General features: G+C 35.6%; 1 protein-coding gene across 1 annotated transcript in view; it reads right to left on the bottom strand.

Moving 5' to 3' along the window:
* The window catches only part of Glurb (metabotropic glutamate receptor B), a 323,110-nt gene that overhangs the window by 3,209 nt on the left and 300,281 nt on the right, over positions 1 to 19,620 (bottom strand). Inside the window, exons 5-15 of the mRNA XM_069124977.1 lie at positions 12,918 to 13,062; positions 7,485 to 7,736; positions 6,418 to 6,592; positions 6,084 to 6,190; positions 5,815 to 5,964; positions 5,586 to 5,719; positions 4,845 to 5,003; positions 3,717 to 3,883; positions 2,368 to 2,744; positions 1,359 to 1,510; positions 1,068 to 1,275 (exon numbers count right to left, since the gene is read on the bottom strand). Of these exons, the coding sequence (XP_068981078.1) occupies positions 1,068 to 1,275; positions 1,359 to 1,510; positions 2,368 to 2,744; positions 3,717 to 3,883; positions 4,845 to 5,003; positions 5,586 to 5,719; positions 5,815 to 5,964; positions 6,084 to 6,190; positions 6,418 to 6,592; positions 7,485 to 7,736; positions 12,918 to 13,062 (2,026 nt within the window). The remainder of the gene's footprint in view (positions 1 to 1,067; positions 1,276 to 1,358; positions 1,511 to 2,367; positions 2,745 to 3,716; positions 3,884 to 4,844; positions 5,004 to 5,585; positions 5,720 to 5,814; positions 5,965 to 6,083; positions 6,191 to 6,417; positions 6,593 to 7,484; positions 7,737 to 12,917; positions 13,063 to 19,620) is intronic.

The following is a 19,620-nucleotide window of genomic DNA, read 5'->3' as shown; positions in this document are numbered from 1 at the left end:
GGGAACAGTTTGGTGTGTTTATGAGAATATATAAAGAACGTTACGCGTTATAAGAAATAATTTTTTAAGCTTAGTAGTTTTTAAAAAACTGTTCTAGGCAGCCGGTTGTCTAATTAAAAATCTCTGTTGATAATTAAATGCTTTCCTCGGGAAATGTAGTGTATTAGGGTGTATACTTTAAAAAAAATTAAAGAAACGTATTTTCTTGAAAAATATTAAGTCATTTAGAGGAATTATTTCGTAAACGATTTTAACGTTGAAGCGAAAATTTGTTAAAATTATTAATTTTGTGATATATTGTTATGTGAACATAGGATTTGTTTGAATTTAAGCAATCTCTCTTAAACTAATAGATTTTTAAATGTGTTTGGTGCTTGCTGAAATGTCTGTAATTATGAGAAAGATTGTGCATGAATTATTGAAACTTTTAAAAACAATATTAGAGAGAAACAGATGACTTAGATAAAAAGAAAATAGATTGAGTCTATCAAAAAGTTTATTAAGAGGTAGCTGTAGGAAGTAAGGAAGGATATAGAATTATATCAGAATATCGGATCAGAATGATATAAGAAATTATTTTTTTGAAAGAATTTTGTGATTCGCTTGTGATAAAGTTAAAGAAAATCAACTTATTATTAGTTTAAGGAGCCTAACAATCGTCAGTTAGTAACTGTTGTTTCTTTCACATCAAAAGAACTTCAGTTCCGCTTGAAGCTCGAAAGAAAAATAACAAATTTACAGAGTTTTGACAAAGTGTAATTTATCAATTTATTTCAAATTACTTTTACACAACAGAGTTGATTACTGAATAATTTGTACGAGGCGTTAGCCTTAAGAAAGGAGAATCGATTAATCAAGTAATTAGTTTTCCACAGCATCTCGCCACGAGAAGACGTGTAATTCACACGATGGAAAGAATTCTAAGTTCTTGAAGAAACTGTTCTCTTCGAATATTGAATTTTTACAAGAAAGCGTTAATCTTCTCAGAAATGAAAGAATCTAACAATACGGTTTTCTCCAATGTCTCAAATCATCTCTCAATAATATTTCAAGTCAAGGATACTCACATTCGCTTTGAGTCGAGCAGTCTATAGTAGTGGCAATGTGTTTCTTGACAGCTTTATTCTGGTCGCAGGTAGCCGCAGTCAATGTAACTGGCGCTATCATGCTAGAAGCGTTGGTAGCCGTGACTGCAGAACTTTTCGTCGTGCTGTATCTAGCTGGCATCATACTTTGACGCACGTTCCTGTCCGGTCGTATTAAAATGATGTACAACTGTCGGAAAGTAACGTAATGTTAAAATTCGCAGCTTATTATACACCTTAAGTTTTGTCGCAGTAAATCGTCAACTGAATTACCTTAGGACTGAAGAGACACGCTATAGTTACGGATGCGGATAAGCTTATAGTGACTGACATCGAGGTGATTCTCAACGCGACATTGTTTCCAGTTCCAAAATACAGCGGCACGAAAGCCAGCCATATCACACACGTAGTATACATCGTAAAACCTGCAGAGGAAACACGCATAAATTTGTGCATACGTATGCAAATTTATTTATGCAACGGAATATTTATTTGTCAGCAGTCAGCAGTTTTTGAGCACAAAAGAGAATTCTAAACCAGCAACGTTACTCACATTGTTTCGTCTCACGATTCTCATAGATCCAAGTGAACTATTCTCATTAATGTCTCAAGATTTTGTGTGCGTTCAAGAGCATTCTACAAAGGGAGGCTGAAGTTTATGATTCAAGGGAAGTTCAGTGTTTTAGACGCGGACTTATCGCTCGAACCCTCGCGCTTGAGTTATATTCCAACTTGCAGTCTTAAAGCCTTTCAGACCTAAATTTTGCGAGAGTACCCGGTTGCGCCGCTAATAAAATTTTCTGTCGGGAAATATTGCGCGTCTAGCTTTAACGAGTTCTGTAAAAGGTTGACATAGTTCTACCGTGGAATTTAAACACGTCAAACTTCGATATCACTATGGAGATTCGATACAAAATGGAAAAGGCTTGATGCATTCGCTGCTACAAAAATGTGACCATATTAAAAATTGTAAAATTTTTTGATTAAATTATACGTTTTAATTGAAGCGATTCAATGTGCTTCGGTAGCAGTGAAAGGATTAAACACAATGGATGGTAGACAATTTTGAAATTTTGAAGACTTTCAGAAATGTCTTTATTCTAAGAAATCCGTAATATTTGCGTCACTATACTGTCCATTGTTTTTTTTTCGATTTTCTAAGCTTCTCATTGAAACGCACAGAAGTAAAAAGTTATGAAGGAGTTAGACGCAATGGTTGGTCTACAGGTTTGAACAGGTATACACAGTATACACAGCAATGCTCAAACGTATATATACTCACCGATGTGTTTGCTTTCGTTAAAAGCTTCTGGAATTTTTCTGGTAAGAACAGCGTACACGGTGCAAACGACGATCAACATGATAGGATAGGCGAAGGCGATCATGTAACTGGCATCAATGTAACTGTTACAAACGAGCAAATTGTCTTCTCTGGTTGGATAATGATGCATCGCTTTAGCTGGATCGATTATCATCCAGACACCGTTAACTAAAATTTGTACGAAGACTAAACCGGAACAAATGATCAGTTGTGATCGTGGAGATATGAAAGATGGTCTCTTGGCGCTGTGTTTGCTCGCATTGAAGATCCTCGATATTCGATTTGTCTTCGTTAAGAGCGCAGCGTAGACGACGGTGAAACAGAAACCAGCGGCAAATCTGTGAAACGATAGTTTCGTCTCTAGTAGTTCCTGTGACGTAGGTTTACGTACAAGTTATCCTTTTTGGTAGATACACGTTCAATTCACCGTAATCTTATTTCATTATTTACTGGGATACGTGAGTGATAGTAAATTTGGATAAAATTGGATAAAATTTTATTTTCTTCTCGAATAGGCAAAAGAACATTGAAATTCTTTGTTTTTTTTCTTAATGGATAAGAGAATTTTGAAGCTTTTCATCTTCTCTAAAATATCGAGAGTACTTTGTTGAATCATTTGAGGTTTTTCTAAATGGAACCACATAGTATTTTATTACAATACAGTATGTATCGGTTTCATCTATATGCACTGTTAAATTTATTGTATTAAACAGGTCAGTATTTTTAAACTGAATTCTATGCTTAAAATGCTTGAATTCTCTACTCAGGCTATTCTGATCAGTTGATTTTTATTCGAATGTAATATTTCCTGGAAATTATTTTCTCCTTGCTGGTGTATTAGAATATTTATCGAGGTCGAGATGCAAGTCGAACATTTGTTGAAATTATATGCTAATCAAATTTCGAATAAACGATACTTTCCAAACGACCATAATAGCCTGATCATCATTGTAACAATTGTTATTTAATACAAATAAAACAGAAGTTTTTCGAGCGCGAAGACGTTTAAGAAATTGGAAGCAGGTGCAACTTTGACCTTTAAATAGATTTGCCGACGTGCTTTATATTCTTCTTTTGATTCCCCGTAATTGAACCGAATTTAATTCACTTTCACCCATGAAATTTGGTCCCTCGATTTTATCAGCTTTGCAGGTATCGATCATGCATTCCCGTTTCCCCGTTAATGTCAATTTGCCGGCTCTGTGGCCGACTCGTTTCTACGGGGAATTGAATTTTTTCGTCGACAGCAGGTCGCTTCTTGCTGAAGGAAATATGGGCTACGCTTTGTTCTAGGATCTTTAACCCTTTACCTTTGAATGCCACAAACGATGTCCGTCGGTCTGAGAACAAGCGTGAACGTAACGAGATAACAAAGCAGAATGCCGGATAGTAGGACGTATGATAGCTCGCGACCAGATGCACGAACTACTGGTGTGTCGTTGTGCTTCAGAAACACGCCGCAGACGCACAAAGTTATCTGTCGACAGAGAGACGTTCGTGTTTTTTTATATTGGCGTTTGCTTTTATTCAAATCTTTATTGGTTTGAGCTATGAGGAATTTTATGGATATGGATATTTGATGGTTAAAGCGTTGGCGATAGTTCATTTTAAGAGAAAAAGACAAGAAAGGAAGAAAAAGGCGAGGAGAAAAAAAAAGGATGGGTAAAAAGGGGAAAGAAGTTAAAGGGGAAGGGAGTGTAAGGAAAAGAAGAGACGAGAAGACAAGAAAGAACAGAAAATACAGAAGGTGATAAAAAGAGAAGGGAAAAAGGAAAAGAAACGTAAGAGAACAGAGAAGATATTAGGAGCCTGCCTGGACTTAGATTTATAATATTTGACTTGAAGATATGAGAATATTTTTCACTATTAAATCTTCTTTATTTATAATGCAAAATATATAGATCCCAATTATTCTGATAAAAAATAAAAAGAGCGGAAAGATATCTTACAGTAAAATAGATCTGGATCAATATTTTTGGATCATCGTTACTTTGGATCTCGAGAATGAATATATAAAATATGAATACGTCGATGTTGCTCCCATATCGTTCATATAATGTGTTTTCAAGATAATCTTAATTCTGAATGTGCAACTTCGTGCTACCATTTTGATATTTACAAAATGATTCGAGCAATGAAGTAACGGGATCGATAATGCAGATGGTTTTTGTGGCAACAGTTTTATCGTAAACTGTCGACTAGCCTAATCCACTGTTGTTGAAATTGTATATTACGCAGTTGAACAGTCGACTGATGATTATTTTATCGTGTGTATACTGTAGATTGCAGCATGTAATGTTTTTAGAACAAACGATCTTTATCAGGAAACTTTTTCTTTGCTACCCTAGTTCTTATCTTTCCTTTAATTTTCTCTGTAAGCTATTCGTTTATATTTTCCTTCGTAAATATATTATTTCTCATTTAATAAAATTACTTACTAGAATCCCTGTGGCAGAGAAAGACATTGCCCCTATCGCCCATCCGCTTTCTGGTCGCAGGAATTCCTCGGGGATATCACGACAAGCAGAATGCATGTCGTCAGGTACTGTACCTTGACGACAGGGAATACATTGGTTCTCGTCTATTGGATGTCGTATCTGTTTAACAGACATTCAAATTTCACGAAAAACTCGCCCAAGGCAGCTCCGTGCTATATTTATTCTAGTGGCTGCTCGAAAGGTAGAACGCTTAAAGAGAAAGTTCCTTTTAGAGATTCAAAGAGGCGATCTTCTACGTTGCATTGAAGTCGTACGTTGTCTGTTACGTTATCCACGAAGAACGAATGCACGAATGACGTTTCAAGTAATATAGGGGCGGGCCAAAAAATATGACTTAGATACTTATTTGATATTATAGAAAAATTCCTGCAAGAATTACTATGCAGCTATTGTAGAGAAAAAGTAATATTCTGAAAAAATTCTTTTATTAAACATGTTGTTTACTGTACGAAAAAACATTGTCTATTCCGCGTATGTCACGGAAATACGTTTATGAAAGGGGATGTCAACTCGAACTCGGTTGAAATATTTTTTCACCTTTGAAAATGAAATTCTATTCTACAGATTGTTGGGTGACAAAATTGGAAAATTCGACGCAAACAAATTATCAGGCGTCGAATGGAAAATATCTCGCGTTAAGATAACCGAAACGATCCGTGGAGCGAATATCAGGTTACAAACCTGATATTGAGTGCAGTTGAAGCAGTGCCAACAGCATCTCTCACCCTCGACGTATTTCTTTGCTTGGCCGACTTCGCAGGGTAGAGAACACACGCTTTCCGGTGGCAGAGGATGTCCAAGTTTAAATTGGATTTCTGCAAGGAATATGCGAGTAGGTAGCGAGAGCACAGGTGCTGTTCAATTTCGCGAGAAAAAGACAGGATTGCGAAACGACCAATTTACTACTTACCGGGCATATCCAAATCTAATGTACCCTCGAGGTAATTGCCGACTCGAACCCACTTATACTTGCCAGGTTCTACCTGTTTGAAGTGTATGATGTTGTATCGAGCTGGCCCGTCTCCGTTCTTGTCGAATTTGAACATGTCACCGCTCAGACCTTCAACGAAATCGAAATCGATATTCGACATCTTTATAAATATTTTTAGTAATCCATAGAACACGAAGTTTTATCATTTCGACGATTTATTAAACTTCCAGTTTCATTTGCATTCTTACCTTCAAAGGATACTTTCTGAAGATACCTTAAGAGCTCCGTGCCGTTAGTAGGTTTCATCGCGTCGCAAAGTCCAGGTTTTCCCCCGCAAAGATCTTTGTGCATATCCCTGAACGTGGAATAAAAATCTACGTGTTCATCGAGAAATATGTAACTAGATTGCAGATGTTTAAGCAATAATAACGAAGCGAAGCTTGAACAGAAGTATGTTATATTTGATATAGTATAGTATTATATTAGTATTATATTTTGCTTTTTTATTATTCATGCATACACATTCACAGTTTAGATGTAGCACTTGTTCCGCTTGAAGAGAAGCAGTGAAAATTGAATTACCGAAAGGCATAGGCGAACGCCATGACAGCATCGGAAACGAATTGGAGTTGATCCTCGAACGCTGTATTCTGTTTCGTTAAACGTTCTTTGGTCGTGCAGGGTTTCGTGTACTTCGTATTGTACGGAGTTACGGATGAGTTCGGGTATTTACATTGAAAATGGTCTTCCCAGAATTCTAAAATCATTCGCAACACGTTCCACTATAATACGTTATATTCTTCATTGAAAGATTTCAATAAATTCTATTTTCTGTAATTTTTTTCTCTAATTCTCTCATAGAAACCCTATGTTTCTTAATATATTCTCATTCATTTTGTACTTATTTGCGGTGCTACTATATGTTTATAGTTACACGTGGTTTTAAAGAAATCGCTATGGAACACACTGAATTCACCTAAATCAATTACTGCTCGAACCATTAGCTTTCGTGCGTAATAGGCATCTTAAGGGACTAATTGTCTATAATCTGATTGCTATTGCTTACAATCTTTCATTCGAATAAGAAGATTCAGAATTAACGATTTCTATAAGCAGATTATTTTGTGATAATGATATAACAGTAAAAGAAAATAATAGACAACAAGAGTATAAAGCAATTACTGAAACACATAAACAGACGAATGTGTAAGTGTCTATCTCCATGGTGTTATGGAGAGTTAAAGGATAAAAAAACAGTGACTGAAGTAATGGTAAAGACAATTACATTTTCTTGAAACATAACCAAATATATATAAAAGCTTTTAGGTTTCTTGATCTTTATTTCTCTAATCATTTTATATCGCAAGAAAATCGCTTATGAATGACACTTCTAAATGAGGATCGAAAGAGAAAGTCAGCCTTTAATAAAAGTTTGAAAGAAGTTATACTGCAAATTAGATGCAAAATTGAAAGGAAGCATTTTCTGGAACTAGGTGCCTCCTGTTGTTGTTTCATTCAGATAGTTTCGTTAATCATTTGAGCGTTTAGTTTGGTACGATAGATAGATCACGCAGCCCTAGAGCTGTTATTCACGGAAGTTAGAATTAGCGAAGTTTAACGAAGCTCGCGTGTTTCAGTCGTTCGCTTACCAACAAACCACGGATTCCTTCGGTTGTTCTCGACAGTCAAATTCAGGAAGTATTCTTCGAAACCCTTGACAGGATTGGCTTGAGGTTGAACCGATAGAGTACCTTCGACTTCCGGCTCGTTACCATTGCTAACTAAACCTCTGGCGCTCCATCCATCGCTGCCGATCCACGAAAACGCACCGGTTACATTGAGGCGTCTAACGGCTCTCATAACTCCGGCAACTTCTTGATCCGAGCCGAATATTATGCATCCTAAATAGACAGACGTTAGTGAAAGAAAAGTTGGTCGATACCGTTAGCATTTCCATTTTATTTATACTATATTATATTTTATTCATATTTTATAATATTCTCTGATATTAGAATGACGAAGTTTGGAGCGTTAAACTTTGTCTCTACTAAAAGGAATTAACTAGTTGACAAATGAACATATGTGAATTTTTATCAGTTATCAACTTCGAGACATTCTGAGAATTTTTTAATTCTGGAGCTCAGACAATTTTTTCTTAATTCCGTCAGCTTCTTGGTCCGAGCTGAATATTATGCATTTTAAACGAACAGACGATGACGAAAGAAAAGCTAATTGACACTGTCGGAATTTTCACGGGCTACAAGATTCGCTAAGATCTACTATCAGAATTATGAACTCTGACAAATGTTCTACTTTAAAAGGAATTGTAAATGAGATATTTAGGTTTTTATCAAATTCATTGAGTTTTAATAGTTCCGTTTTGAGATATTTTAAAAGTGAGAACTGATAATTCTCATAAATGTGGAATGATGAAACTAGTTCACGTGGAAATTATTTCCGATATTTCAGGAAGTTACGAATAATTACAGAAGTTTTATTAAAGAAGACGAAATTCCATATGCATCAATGTAATAGCTGTCGTAATTCTATCTCTTCGTTTTCATTCATTCAAAATTAAATTTCCATTTAATCGTACCTAAGAATAAATCGATAATATATGATTGAATATCGATTGAAATTTATATTACGCAAGAACTAAAGTCGCCACAAGGAGAAGGATTTAATTACGTAATTTCGTCTCCTATATCTATCCCTTTAGATCGTCACTCTCTCGGTTATTTGAGTTCGCGAATGGGTTAATTATGAATTTTCATAGAATCAAATATTTGCAATAGATGAAACTAGGTCATTCGTAATTCGAGCAAAAAGATTCTTATTTGCAATCAGTCAAAAATTATCTTGAGTACAAAGAGATTTTCCAGCTCACCTGCTTCATAAATAACGGGACGTAACTCGTTCCAAACATTCTACAAAAGTCCACAGACAACTAGAAAGATATTTTTTGTTGGTTGGAATCAAAGGAAATACGACGGTAGAAATACTTTACGACAGGACTGGAATTTAATTTAATGCAATTGCTGCGTATTTCTTTTTTGCTGCCGTCTCCGCTGCTTTTCCTCCCTTCGAGTCCCTGTTTCAGGGGTGACTTAATTAATTTTCTTGAGAATAGAACTTATCGAAACATCGTGAGCTGAAGACTGGTATAATTTCATTGCAACTTGTATCCATCTAAATACCAGAAACTTTCATTTCTTTTATAGACTATTTTTGTATTCTACTTTTCCCATTATTTTTTCAATATAACAAGCAGAAATTAAACTTTTCACTGTCTTTCACCAAACTTTATCTTTCAGACCAAAAACAATCTTCGATCGTCTATTCTGATACGATACAAAACGCTGCAGATATGTATTGAATCGGTTCTCCATTATCGATTTTCAATTAAGTATTATTCCCTGTATGCCAGAAGCATATTGTCTTTTACCTTTCCTTTGTTTTCATTGGTATTTGATCTTCGATAGGTCCAAGTTTCAAAAAGATTGATACAGTAGTGAAAAAAAAGACAAACGAAAGTTTAAATCTAAAGCATTTGTACTTCATATCGTATATTTAAAAAAGGAAACAATAGCGATATCTAAATAAAAAGAAATATTAAATTTTCGTTAAAAGAGACAACGAAACTCGTATCTAATATTTAGTACCATTAAATGGTATCAACTAGTTGACAAATTATCATACTCGAATTTTTATCAGCTACAATTCTACGAAAGGTAAAAATTACTCAATAAAAAAGCAACATGTATTTTCCTCCATGCAAATTAATTCGCGAAGTAAACATCTTCTCAATTTTGTTTCGTATACGCCTCGCATCCGTCCTATCATTTTTCTTCTCGTCTCACACTCTCGACCTTACGTTTCACTGGTGCATTTACGGTGCACTGCTTCTTGACGAAGTTCCGTGTAATCTAGTTCCTCACAAAAAATAACCTTGCAACGAACGAGCTGTTCTACGCGGGGACGAGAAGCTCGAGACCTTAACTCGAGTCTTAAACAAAGAGTGGCGGATAAATGTGAGAATGGATCTGAGATTGCTCGTCGATCAGCCCTGATAAAGTACACATCGATACCGTAGCTGCAACGGTAAGTAAAATGAAGCTGTATAAGCCGAAGTATCTTTCATAAAAGGAAGGTGGTCAAAGGTTATCCCACCTTTCAACGTTTCGTTCTGTTCGTAGAGCAGAGTAATTTCAACTCTGATGAATTCTAGGTATCGCTAAGAGAACAAACAGCTAATGAGAAACTGAGAGCTTCAATAGCTAGAAACTTCGGCTCGCGAATGCCATTTAAACGTTACGAGACGCAAATTAACGCGTTTACTCGTCAGTTTGCACAATAACCGTAAAATGGCGTGATTCGTGGAACGAGGAAGGTTCACGTAATGGATGAGGCATTGATACTACGCGATTTCAAGCAATAACGTCTGCAACTCAACCACTGAAAAGTCTTGTTCAAAAGGAATTCTAAATAACGAGCTTGGCCTTCCGCTCGGATTTTGAGATATTTTAGATCTTAGTTAGTGTCTGGAAACACTGGAAAAATTGTAACTATAAAGTTACAGGAGATCTGTCTGCATGCGTGAAAGTTTCTGGTGAAACGACATGAAAATCACTTTCTGTTTAATCTTTTTTGCTTCTTCATTCTAACGAACTACATGTGCGACGAGTCACGCGATCAACCAAAAGTTTTAGCTCCTATACTATTATTCCGAGTATTTTACTGTAGATGAGTTATAAATTTTTGCACCTTGATATTTTCAATAAATGCATCACAGACTTTGGTCTACGCATAATATACGCACAAAAACTTTTTATAGTAAGTGTCAAAACACTTTTGCGTGCCTCTGTTCATAGGGAACTGTTCATTATGGAAGGATTAAAGAGAACCTAGTGAAAAGTTCAATGATGTCGAATGTTCCTTGGGCAAAACCCGTTCATACGAAATAGGTTACACATAGTTGGATCTTAACTAGCCTACTCTCGCGTCGCGGTAATTCCAGCTTTGTATTCATGAACATTGAAGAACTTTATAGATTTTTCGATACGTCGAACTTTCCTCTTCTGGAGATATACGGAAATATTCCATAACGTGCGATAAATGTTCCAAGTTGCGTTGCAATATTTTACGACAGGTTTGATTACAAATAAGATTTCTCTGATATCGAGATACATAAGAATTTGTATCATATAAATTATGTTATTCCAAATTAATGGTTTCCTCTATTTGAGAATAAATTGAATAATCAAATATAGGTATGTATTGATTAAATGTTTGCATTGCTGTTGGTTATTCTAACTACTAAAATAAATTCAATATTAAATTATGATAACGATATCGGAGATCACGAAATCAAATTATCTTGCGATCATATTTTTGAAAGGATCATCTGTTAGAAAACTGAAAAATATTGAAAATTTTTATCGATCTTAATTTATTATAAGATAAATACATAAATAAAATCGAAAAATTGTTCGTTAAACTTTCTGGTTGATTATTGTATTTGTCTTCGATCGTATCTGACTCAGAATGGCCGTTTTTACTTGATAAAGGAGGCGCTCTTTTAATAGAAACAAAAGCGAAGAGATTCGGTTTTCCCAGTCTTATTTCGAAGGAACTGAGAAGTTACGGGACAAGTCGATGAAATTCCAGGGATTCACGTTTTATCTGGGAAAGTATCGAGTCGTCTTAGCTTCCTCCCATTTTGATAACGAAATGGGAGCACGGTTAAGATAAGAATCTCTATCATTCAAAGCTAAAAGACTCTCTCCTTTTTCTTTTATTATGTTCCACCGGAAGCATCTTTGTTTCACCGTTCTTTCGTTTCAATTTCATGTCGATGGGCCAGTCTTCTCCCCTCCGTCTCGTTTCGATCGATCCCTCTCCCTTTAGTAGCGAGCTTTGTCGTACCAAATACACTTTGATAACTCGATAGAAGTTCGTTTGCGAAATACACGCGAATATTTCGCGAACCGAAAATTTCTCTGTAAATGTTAATTATCGTGTAGAGTGCTATCATTGTTGAGAATTCTCTAGATAGTTTTCCATCTACGTGTAATAAATGCATTTTAGTAGCTGTTTATCGAAGCTGCTTTTACGTGTCGTTTACAAATTCCTGAGAAGTTATTTTCCTGTGAAATCCTTATAAGAAATTCTTCACTTTGTCGTGCATATGTTTCAATAGCTGACTTCAAATTTTTCTACAAAATATTTTCCTATATAGCGATCATTCTAAATTGTAGAATAAAGATAGAATAAAATTTCTTCATATATTTTTCGTTGCAGTGATTATTAGATTAGAAGAAATATTCAATTTAAGAAATTTTAAGGAATACATAAGGATACTTTAAATCGTAGGATAAAAGTTCAATTTCTTTATACATTTTTACTTTAAACAGGCAAATATATAAACACGGGAAATATTTAATTGGAGAATCTTTTCAAAATGTCTATAAGTTTGCAGATACTGTGGACAATTTTAATTATAGAATAGAAATAAAATAGAATATTTTTGTACATTTTTAATTTTAGAAAATATATGTTTCTTAACAGTATTCAATTTTCTCCAATGATATCAGCTATTTACCTGCTAGGCAACGCGGTTATATGTAACGCGGTTATAGCCGAAAAATCGATAGCTATGTGTTTAGAGTTGTGAGCTTTCCAATTTACGATTGGTTGCTATCGAGTTGGCCAAACCGGGAATCGTTGCGAGTGGATCTTACGATTTTGGGATTGTTTGCCATTGGATCTTTAATTTATTTCTACAGTTTACTTCTGCTCTGTGCTCAAAAATAAGCTAGCTGTGTAGCTTTTCTTCTATTTTATTTATATATCATTTTGATCACGCCTCCGGTTTCAATACTTTTTTTCTCTCTAAATATTTCAACGTCACGTGAAAGTTATAAATAAAAAAAACCGATTTTTACAATCCACGTACTTTTTCAAATTTTGTTTCTTTTTTACGAGGACAAATCGAATATTTCTCACCGAGAGATTTGAATTTCATGCGAAATTCTATTTTTCCTATATTCTGTTACTTAATATTTCAAACAAAAATGGCTCACCTCGTGCTCTCGGCTTGGTTAACAATTTCAAGACTATCTCGTCGTAAGCCTTCTCTTCGGCAACGCCAGAATCTTTCACTAATTTTTCCTTAATGGCGATGCATATGTTGTACTTTCCCAGCAGCTCTTCCAGTTCTTCGAACGCCTGTAACAAACCGAACAGTGTCTTCGTAATCACATTGAATTTCTATTTTCTTTGTTTTTGTTTATCAGTATGTATCGCGACTGCGACCCTAAGCAGACTTTGAAACAACGAGATGAAAGAAGAAAAGACAGCAAAATCCCGTTTCAAAGACGACGATGCTGAGCGAATCAGGGACTTTGCCTTTGATGGAAAGATGCACTCTTGAATACGACATAAAAAGGTTGATACATCTCCGAGATGGATTATACTTGTAAATAGCGAGAAAAATAAAAAAACGAACTGGTAGCTAAGAATGTGGAACGAATCTCTATACTGGAATTCGTTTCTCCAACGGTCCTTTCGATTCGTAAGGAAAAGACAAGGGAGTGAAAAAAAAGATGGATAGCCTCGTCTAATAAAGATCTGCGTTCTTTTGATCGATTCTGATTTCATTCGGGGGGAAAATAGTTTAATTCGCGTCGTCGCGTAATAAGGTCGCTCGTTATCGATTTCCGTTTTACGATAGGTAAACTTTGCCATCTCTGTGTCCTTCCGTGTTGATCGATCCGCCGTTACACGTGTCTGATGTTGATCTCTCGACAGATTGCCGCGATCCGATGATTCGACCCGTGGAAATAAATTACGCGTTAGCACCCGCCCGGTTAATATCGGCTCTTAGATGTCAAATACATCCGACATGAGCCGAGATTAATTTCTCTGTCGTCGTTTCGTTCAAACAACTAGCATAAATGGACGCAACGCTGTCGATGATAGCGTGTATCTCTTAGGTAATTACACAGAAATGGCTGCTTGATCGATTCGATACGAAGCTTTTATTGATTTCAAGTGTACAGTTATTCGTTATTCATTGCGTTGTACTACTTAGTCCTTCCTATAAATCGTGTTCTTGATGGAAGAAAAAGACATCGATTTCGTGAATCGGAATTGTTTGAAAACGTTTATAGTGTTGTTTAAGCTTCAACGATGTATTAGTTGTCTTTCAGAGTTTACATTATTATTTTGTTGCAGCGTTTAACTACTTTCAACGGTAAAACTTATCAGATATGCATCATTAATAGTTACGTCGGATTAATTCTTACGGTACAATGATTCGATAAATAAAGATAGTAGTAGACGCGTATAAAAATATTTTCTGACTATTTTCATTTAACGAATGATCGTAACTAAAAATATGACTATATCTTCGTGAACAATTGTCCACTCGTAGAAATGGTACATAGTCATTTCGATAAGATACGAATACCAATGTAGAATGGCGGGATAATTCATCTGTCCTTGATACGTTTATCATAAAAAATCGTGCGATCTTACCCGAAAATGGGAATTCGCATTACAGATTTTTTTCTTTAAACAAATATTTGACGAACATTATTTGCCACGTATATTACAAATAACGAACATTATACGTATATTTTATTTTATTTAAAATTCATATCCGGTATAGATTTTCAAATTAATCCGTTGGAAATATACTGGGCTATGGATTTGTTTAAGAGAAAATCTGCGATGTTAACGAATTTTGGTTGTCCACGAATTATAAAACTTCCTATATCCCCGGAATCATCGAATACATTTTCGCGAGAACTTACGACAGGATTAGGGAGATAAAAAAGAGAACAAACACGCGGAACGGTAATTTACAACGTTCATTTTTCTTCGCTCGGTCGAATCAGTTTCTAACGATAATGAAAATGCACACGCGCGTACCGCAACCACGCGAGGATAAGCATTATATTGAAATAAAGTACGCAGCGTGAATGTGTCGCAGCGGAGACCAGGGAAAAAAAAGGGAAAAATGTCGTATTTCCATGCATCGTGCAGCGAGAATAATTCAAGCTTGGCAGCAGCGAGTAACGAGAATGCAGAAATCACCGGAGGGTATCGTTAAAGATTCAAGAGAATTATTAGACTAACGTAGCTCGTCGCTCTGCTGTCTGCATGATCCATCTTCCCATTTTCTTCTCCTCGAAACGTAACAGCATTTTACGCTTCTTCCCTATTTTTACGAGCAAGCAATTTTCTCAAATCACAGCGAAAAGGAAGGAAGAAAGAAGAAGTCCCGATAATTCGTCGACGATTTCACAGTCTGACCTGTTTCCTTCCGCATCGATTTAGGACCATATTATACTTATGAGAGAACCGTCACATCGGTTACAAGGAGATTAATGAGATATGTTATTGCAGGGCCGTGACTTGCCAAAGCTGTTCCCGTAATTGCTCGTTCGAACGTCTTAATGTAACATATGAAGCTGTACAAGTTTTACGAATCGCGTTATTTTCATGTAGCTGTACACAGATGGTAAATTATCAGAAATATTAGCAAGTGTTGGAGTTTTGAACGAATGGCCAATGTACCATTGGCAAGTAAATTTCCCATTTACGAATGGGAAGTCGTCAATTCCATTTTTGCGAGATATGCACAATAGGAATTGCATAATATCACGCAGAACATTACGGCCGATAAAATGGAACATAAAAACAATCGTGTAAGTGTTTCATAGGAAATGTAGGTGCACGAAACTTCGAGAGAGCAGCCACATGTACGAAAAGACAATGATGATGAATGGCTGTTTTTAAATGATGGTATCAAATGGAAATTTTGATAAATAGTTCTGTCGTTCTTCTTTTATGGAAAGAGGAGTGAATTTGAGTGGGATGAGGAGTGAGATAGTTATCACTAATTGTGGAAGAGAATGTAGGTAGAACCTGGGAAAGATAAAGTAACAACTTTAACGTAGAATGAATCGAGAAAACAGACGCAGCTGTAGAATGGAGGTAGGGAGAAGAGAGAAGAAAGGAAAGAAGAACATAACAGCATTGTATTCTTCTTCCCAGTATCTTCCAGGGGATGATATTTGATTTCTTGAACTTTGGTCAAACGAGAATGTTTTGCAAGAAATAGTTTTAGTCCGAGAACGGAAGAACAAGGAAAAGAAGTGGTAGGAGAAGAAGACGATAAATGCCGTTGCGTTATTATATAGTATCATCTTTGTTATACTTTGCAAAGAAAATGGTATTTAAATTTTTCGATTTTAATGGAGCTGAGGACATTGCTGGAAGGACGCTTAGAAAAGAAGAAGAGAAGAAGGAGGAGGAAGAGTAAAAGGAAAAAACGAGATGGCAAAGGAGAAAAAGAAGAAGAGGAAGAAGAAGAAAAGGAAGGAGAAAAAGAAGATAAATAATATTGCGTTCTCGTATTCAATACTTTGCAGATAATAATATTTAATTTTTCTAATCTCGTTCGAACTATTGTAAGAGTGTTACGGAAAGAAATAGAATTTAGGTCAAGGAAGAAAAAAAAGAAAAGAATATTTAATATCTTTGATTTCGTTCTTCTTGTATGTATATGTACATCAATTGAAAATACTGTCTTGTGTATATAGAGTGTAACGTATGGAAATGAAGAGTACATCTTAAACCCTCAAGAACAAAATGCATTCAGTAACAGTATACGTGCTTGTGTGGGAAGGAGAAAGGACGTGCATATGTCATTGTTGAATCAATATCTAGGTCAATGGCGTTCCGCCGGCCATACACCTGTCTATTGTTCTGTAGTGGTGAAGTGGGTACGTGATGAGTCGCGATAAATTACAAGCGAAGTTGACAGAATGTACTACAATTTGGCTGTCACGGGTACATACGACGTGACAACGTACAACGTATAACGCACAATATGAGACGATCCACCAAAAAAGAAGAAAAAAAAAAGAAGGAACTATGTAATATTTTTAAAATTAACTCTAAAATTCTGTATTTTATTCGTGAAAGCAAATTATGTATAAATTACCAGTTTGACTACTTTAATGTCCTATTTGCTGCGTGTACTATGTACATGAAAGAGTTTGAAGTGGACAGAAGTACGCTTCGAGATATACCTGATTTTATCTTAAAAACAAATTAAATCTATGTTGTAAGTACATAGAGTAATCTATCGCGATCTATCGAGATCTAACTCGAAACATGCAAGTATTATTGTGCCATGATCACGCCCTGTATTCACGTCCCTTTCATCGTTTTCAATCAGTACATTTCATGGAATACCTAGCTTCCCTTCGCTTTGGATCCCGTGAAAATTCGATTTTATCGTGTACGTGAAAGTCAATTTTATACCATTACAGACGTCTGGTTATTATACCACGCTTTGAACGAAGAAGAGGGATAAACGTGAGATGGTTATCGAAACAAGAAAAGGTTATCCTTTCAACCGTGTCTGAGTGAATATTTATCAATCTCGAAATTCCACCGTATCGCGATATTGTTTATTGACTGTGACATTTTTGTAAGATATCTGAATCCACTAGACCATCGTTTAATGAACGATTGTCGTCGCTTTCGTCGCTTTATTATACTTTTTCCCTGCGATACAACGAGTTTATATTCATCTTGACATAAGATCGTGCTTTCACGCGACACATAAATGGTAATTAGAACACCTTCGAGATACCACGGTCATCAATCTTTTTTTGCGACATGGTAGCACTTACCGGCGGTATCAAGATTTCAGAGCTTAGATAGATCAGCGCATTGTTGACTTCGAGTTCTTTTAAGCTTGAGAGTTCGCGAGATCAGAGATGTCAAAGCTTTTTGATCTGAACGTGCCTAGATCAATATTTCTTAAAATTTAAAGCGACGCTTTCGAACCTCGAGCCTCCAAGATCTACGCTTTCCAATTTATCTATTTATCTAAGCTCTTCAGCTTTCGGGAACTATGCTTTCAAGATTGAAGCTTCCCGACTTTGAAAATGTCGAGATTCGAGTTTTTAACTTCAACTAGAGACAACTTTTTGAAATCTGGAGCTTCTGTGGTTCTTTAAAAGAGTAAAGTCCTTAAATTTTTAATTTTGATGTTAAATCTTCTCAAGCTTGAGTTCTTGTGTTAAAAATTCTCCCATTTTAAATTTTCAATGACAACGTTTCCTGACTTTGGAAATTCCAAGTTCGTGGCTACTAACTCTTAAAGATTCGAGACTAGATCTCATTAACCACGAGCATTTGACCGTTGGCCGTAAATTTTTTAAGTCAAGGTTGTTCGGCTATCTATTGAATTATTTCGAATAGAGTTTCATACGGTTTAGGATAAGATCAGTATCAGTATGGAGTTTAATTTAGTAATTGTCCTATTATCTTAAACGACGTATACCTGTACAGCAATTTCGTGACGTTAGAGCTGCTTTTATACCAGAAGAAAATTTGGGCCGAATATTGTGTTATAGAACGTATATGCTGCTCAGAAAAATGAAATTCCAAAAGATAGAATACGAAATTAAGTAAATGTTTAAATATTCGCTCATAAGAATCCATACGGTTCAATATTCAGTTGGGAAATTATTAATTGGTTGCATTACTTTCTACGTTCTTATGGAATTAGCAAGTTGTAAATTTATGTAATCAAAATCAAAAGACTTAACCATAGTATCTTTGCGTATAATAGTAACGTTAATGTATAATTAAATACACGATTCGGCGATATATTCATCGATCTCAGGTATCTTTCTCGAAATAACATCGATAGTCTTTCTATCAATTTAAAGGAATCTCCTTTGTCCATATAAATTTAAGAAAATTTTTCTACATTTCAATTCATGAAGTCGATCGGTGTAACTTTTCACCGGCACGATTAATTTTTAATAACATTAACGGACGAATATCGACCGACATTCACACGAATCCGAGTTGACTTCGGTACGAATAAGTAAGACAAGGCTTATCATTTATTCGAAGGAATTTTTTACGCGCAGAAAACTGCATCTGTCCCATTGGCTGGCGTGAGGGTAATGTGGGCCATGCAAGGTCGTTTGTTATGTAGTTACGTATTTCGAGAAGAACGTAATTAGGTGTGTGCCTGTTTTATCTATTGTACGTCTGCTCCCTTCCTCGTTTTTCCGTCTATTCGCGCTGTGCAAAATGTCGCGGGATTGACTATATGCACGCGATTTAACGTGCCTAGAATGAAGTATTTAACGGACTGTAATGTAATCTCGGTCGGTTGGTCGGTACCATTCTAATTGCGTTCGTTCATTCACTCGCGCTTAACACGAAGAATTTATTCGACCACGATTTCCCAACTGTGCAGCTAGTTGAATGTCATGCCGATTTAAAGTACGTCGAGCTCATTAGTTATATAATTAATTGCACTTGAATTATAATTTCGAAATATACATGTTGAATATGAAAGAAAGAGGAGATCGAATCTAGAGCTTTTAAATATTTTCTTTCATTTTTTTAGAGATTGTTTCAGGATTATATATGTTCTTTCCTTTTCCAAGGTAAATCAGTTCTGTTTTTTTTTAGCATTATCGTTTGATGTTGTTTCAAAGATAATTGTAGCAGATATTTAGTTTGATAGGGAACGTACACGAACAGAGAGATTTCAAAGTTTGATAATTGTTGGCGTACCTGTGTCAACAGAACGATAAATGAACAATTAAATTAGTGGTAGCTGAATGTTCCAAATCGTGAAAATCGATATTGTAGGTATACACAATGCTAAATGAACAAATGGAAGTTTAATATTAATACTTGCGTGTATGAATATTATTGTTATAACTTGTATTCGAC

Source organism: Bombus flavifrons, chromosome 12 (assembly GCF_040668555.2).
Source record: "Bombus flavifrons isolate JBK064 chromosome 12, iyBomFlav1_principal, whole genome shotgun sequence".
Lineage (NCBI taxonomy): Eukaryota > Metazoa > Arthropoda > Insecta > Hymenoptera > Apidae > Bombus > Bombus flavifrons.
This window is presented reverse-complemented; position numbering and strand designations above follow the sequence as displayed.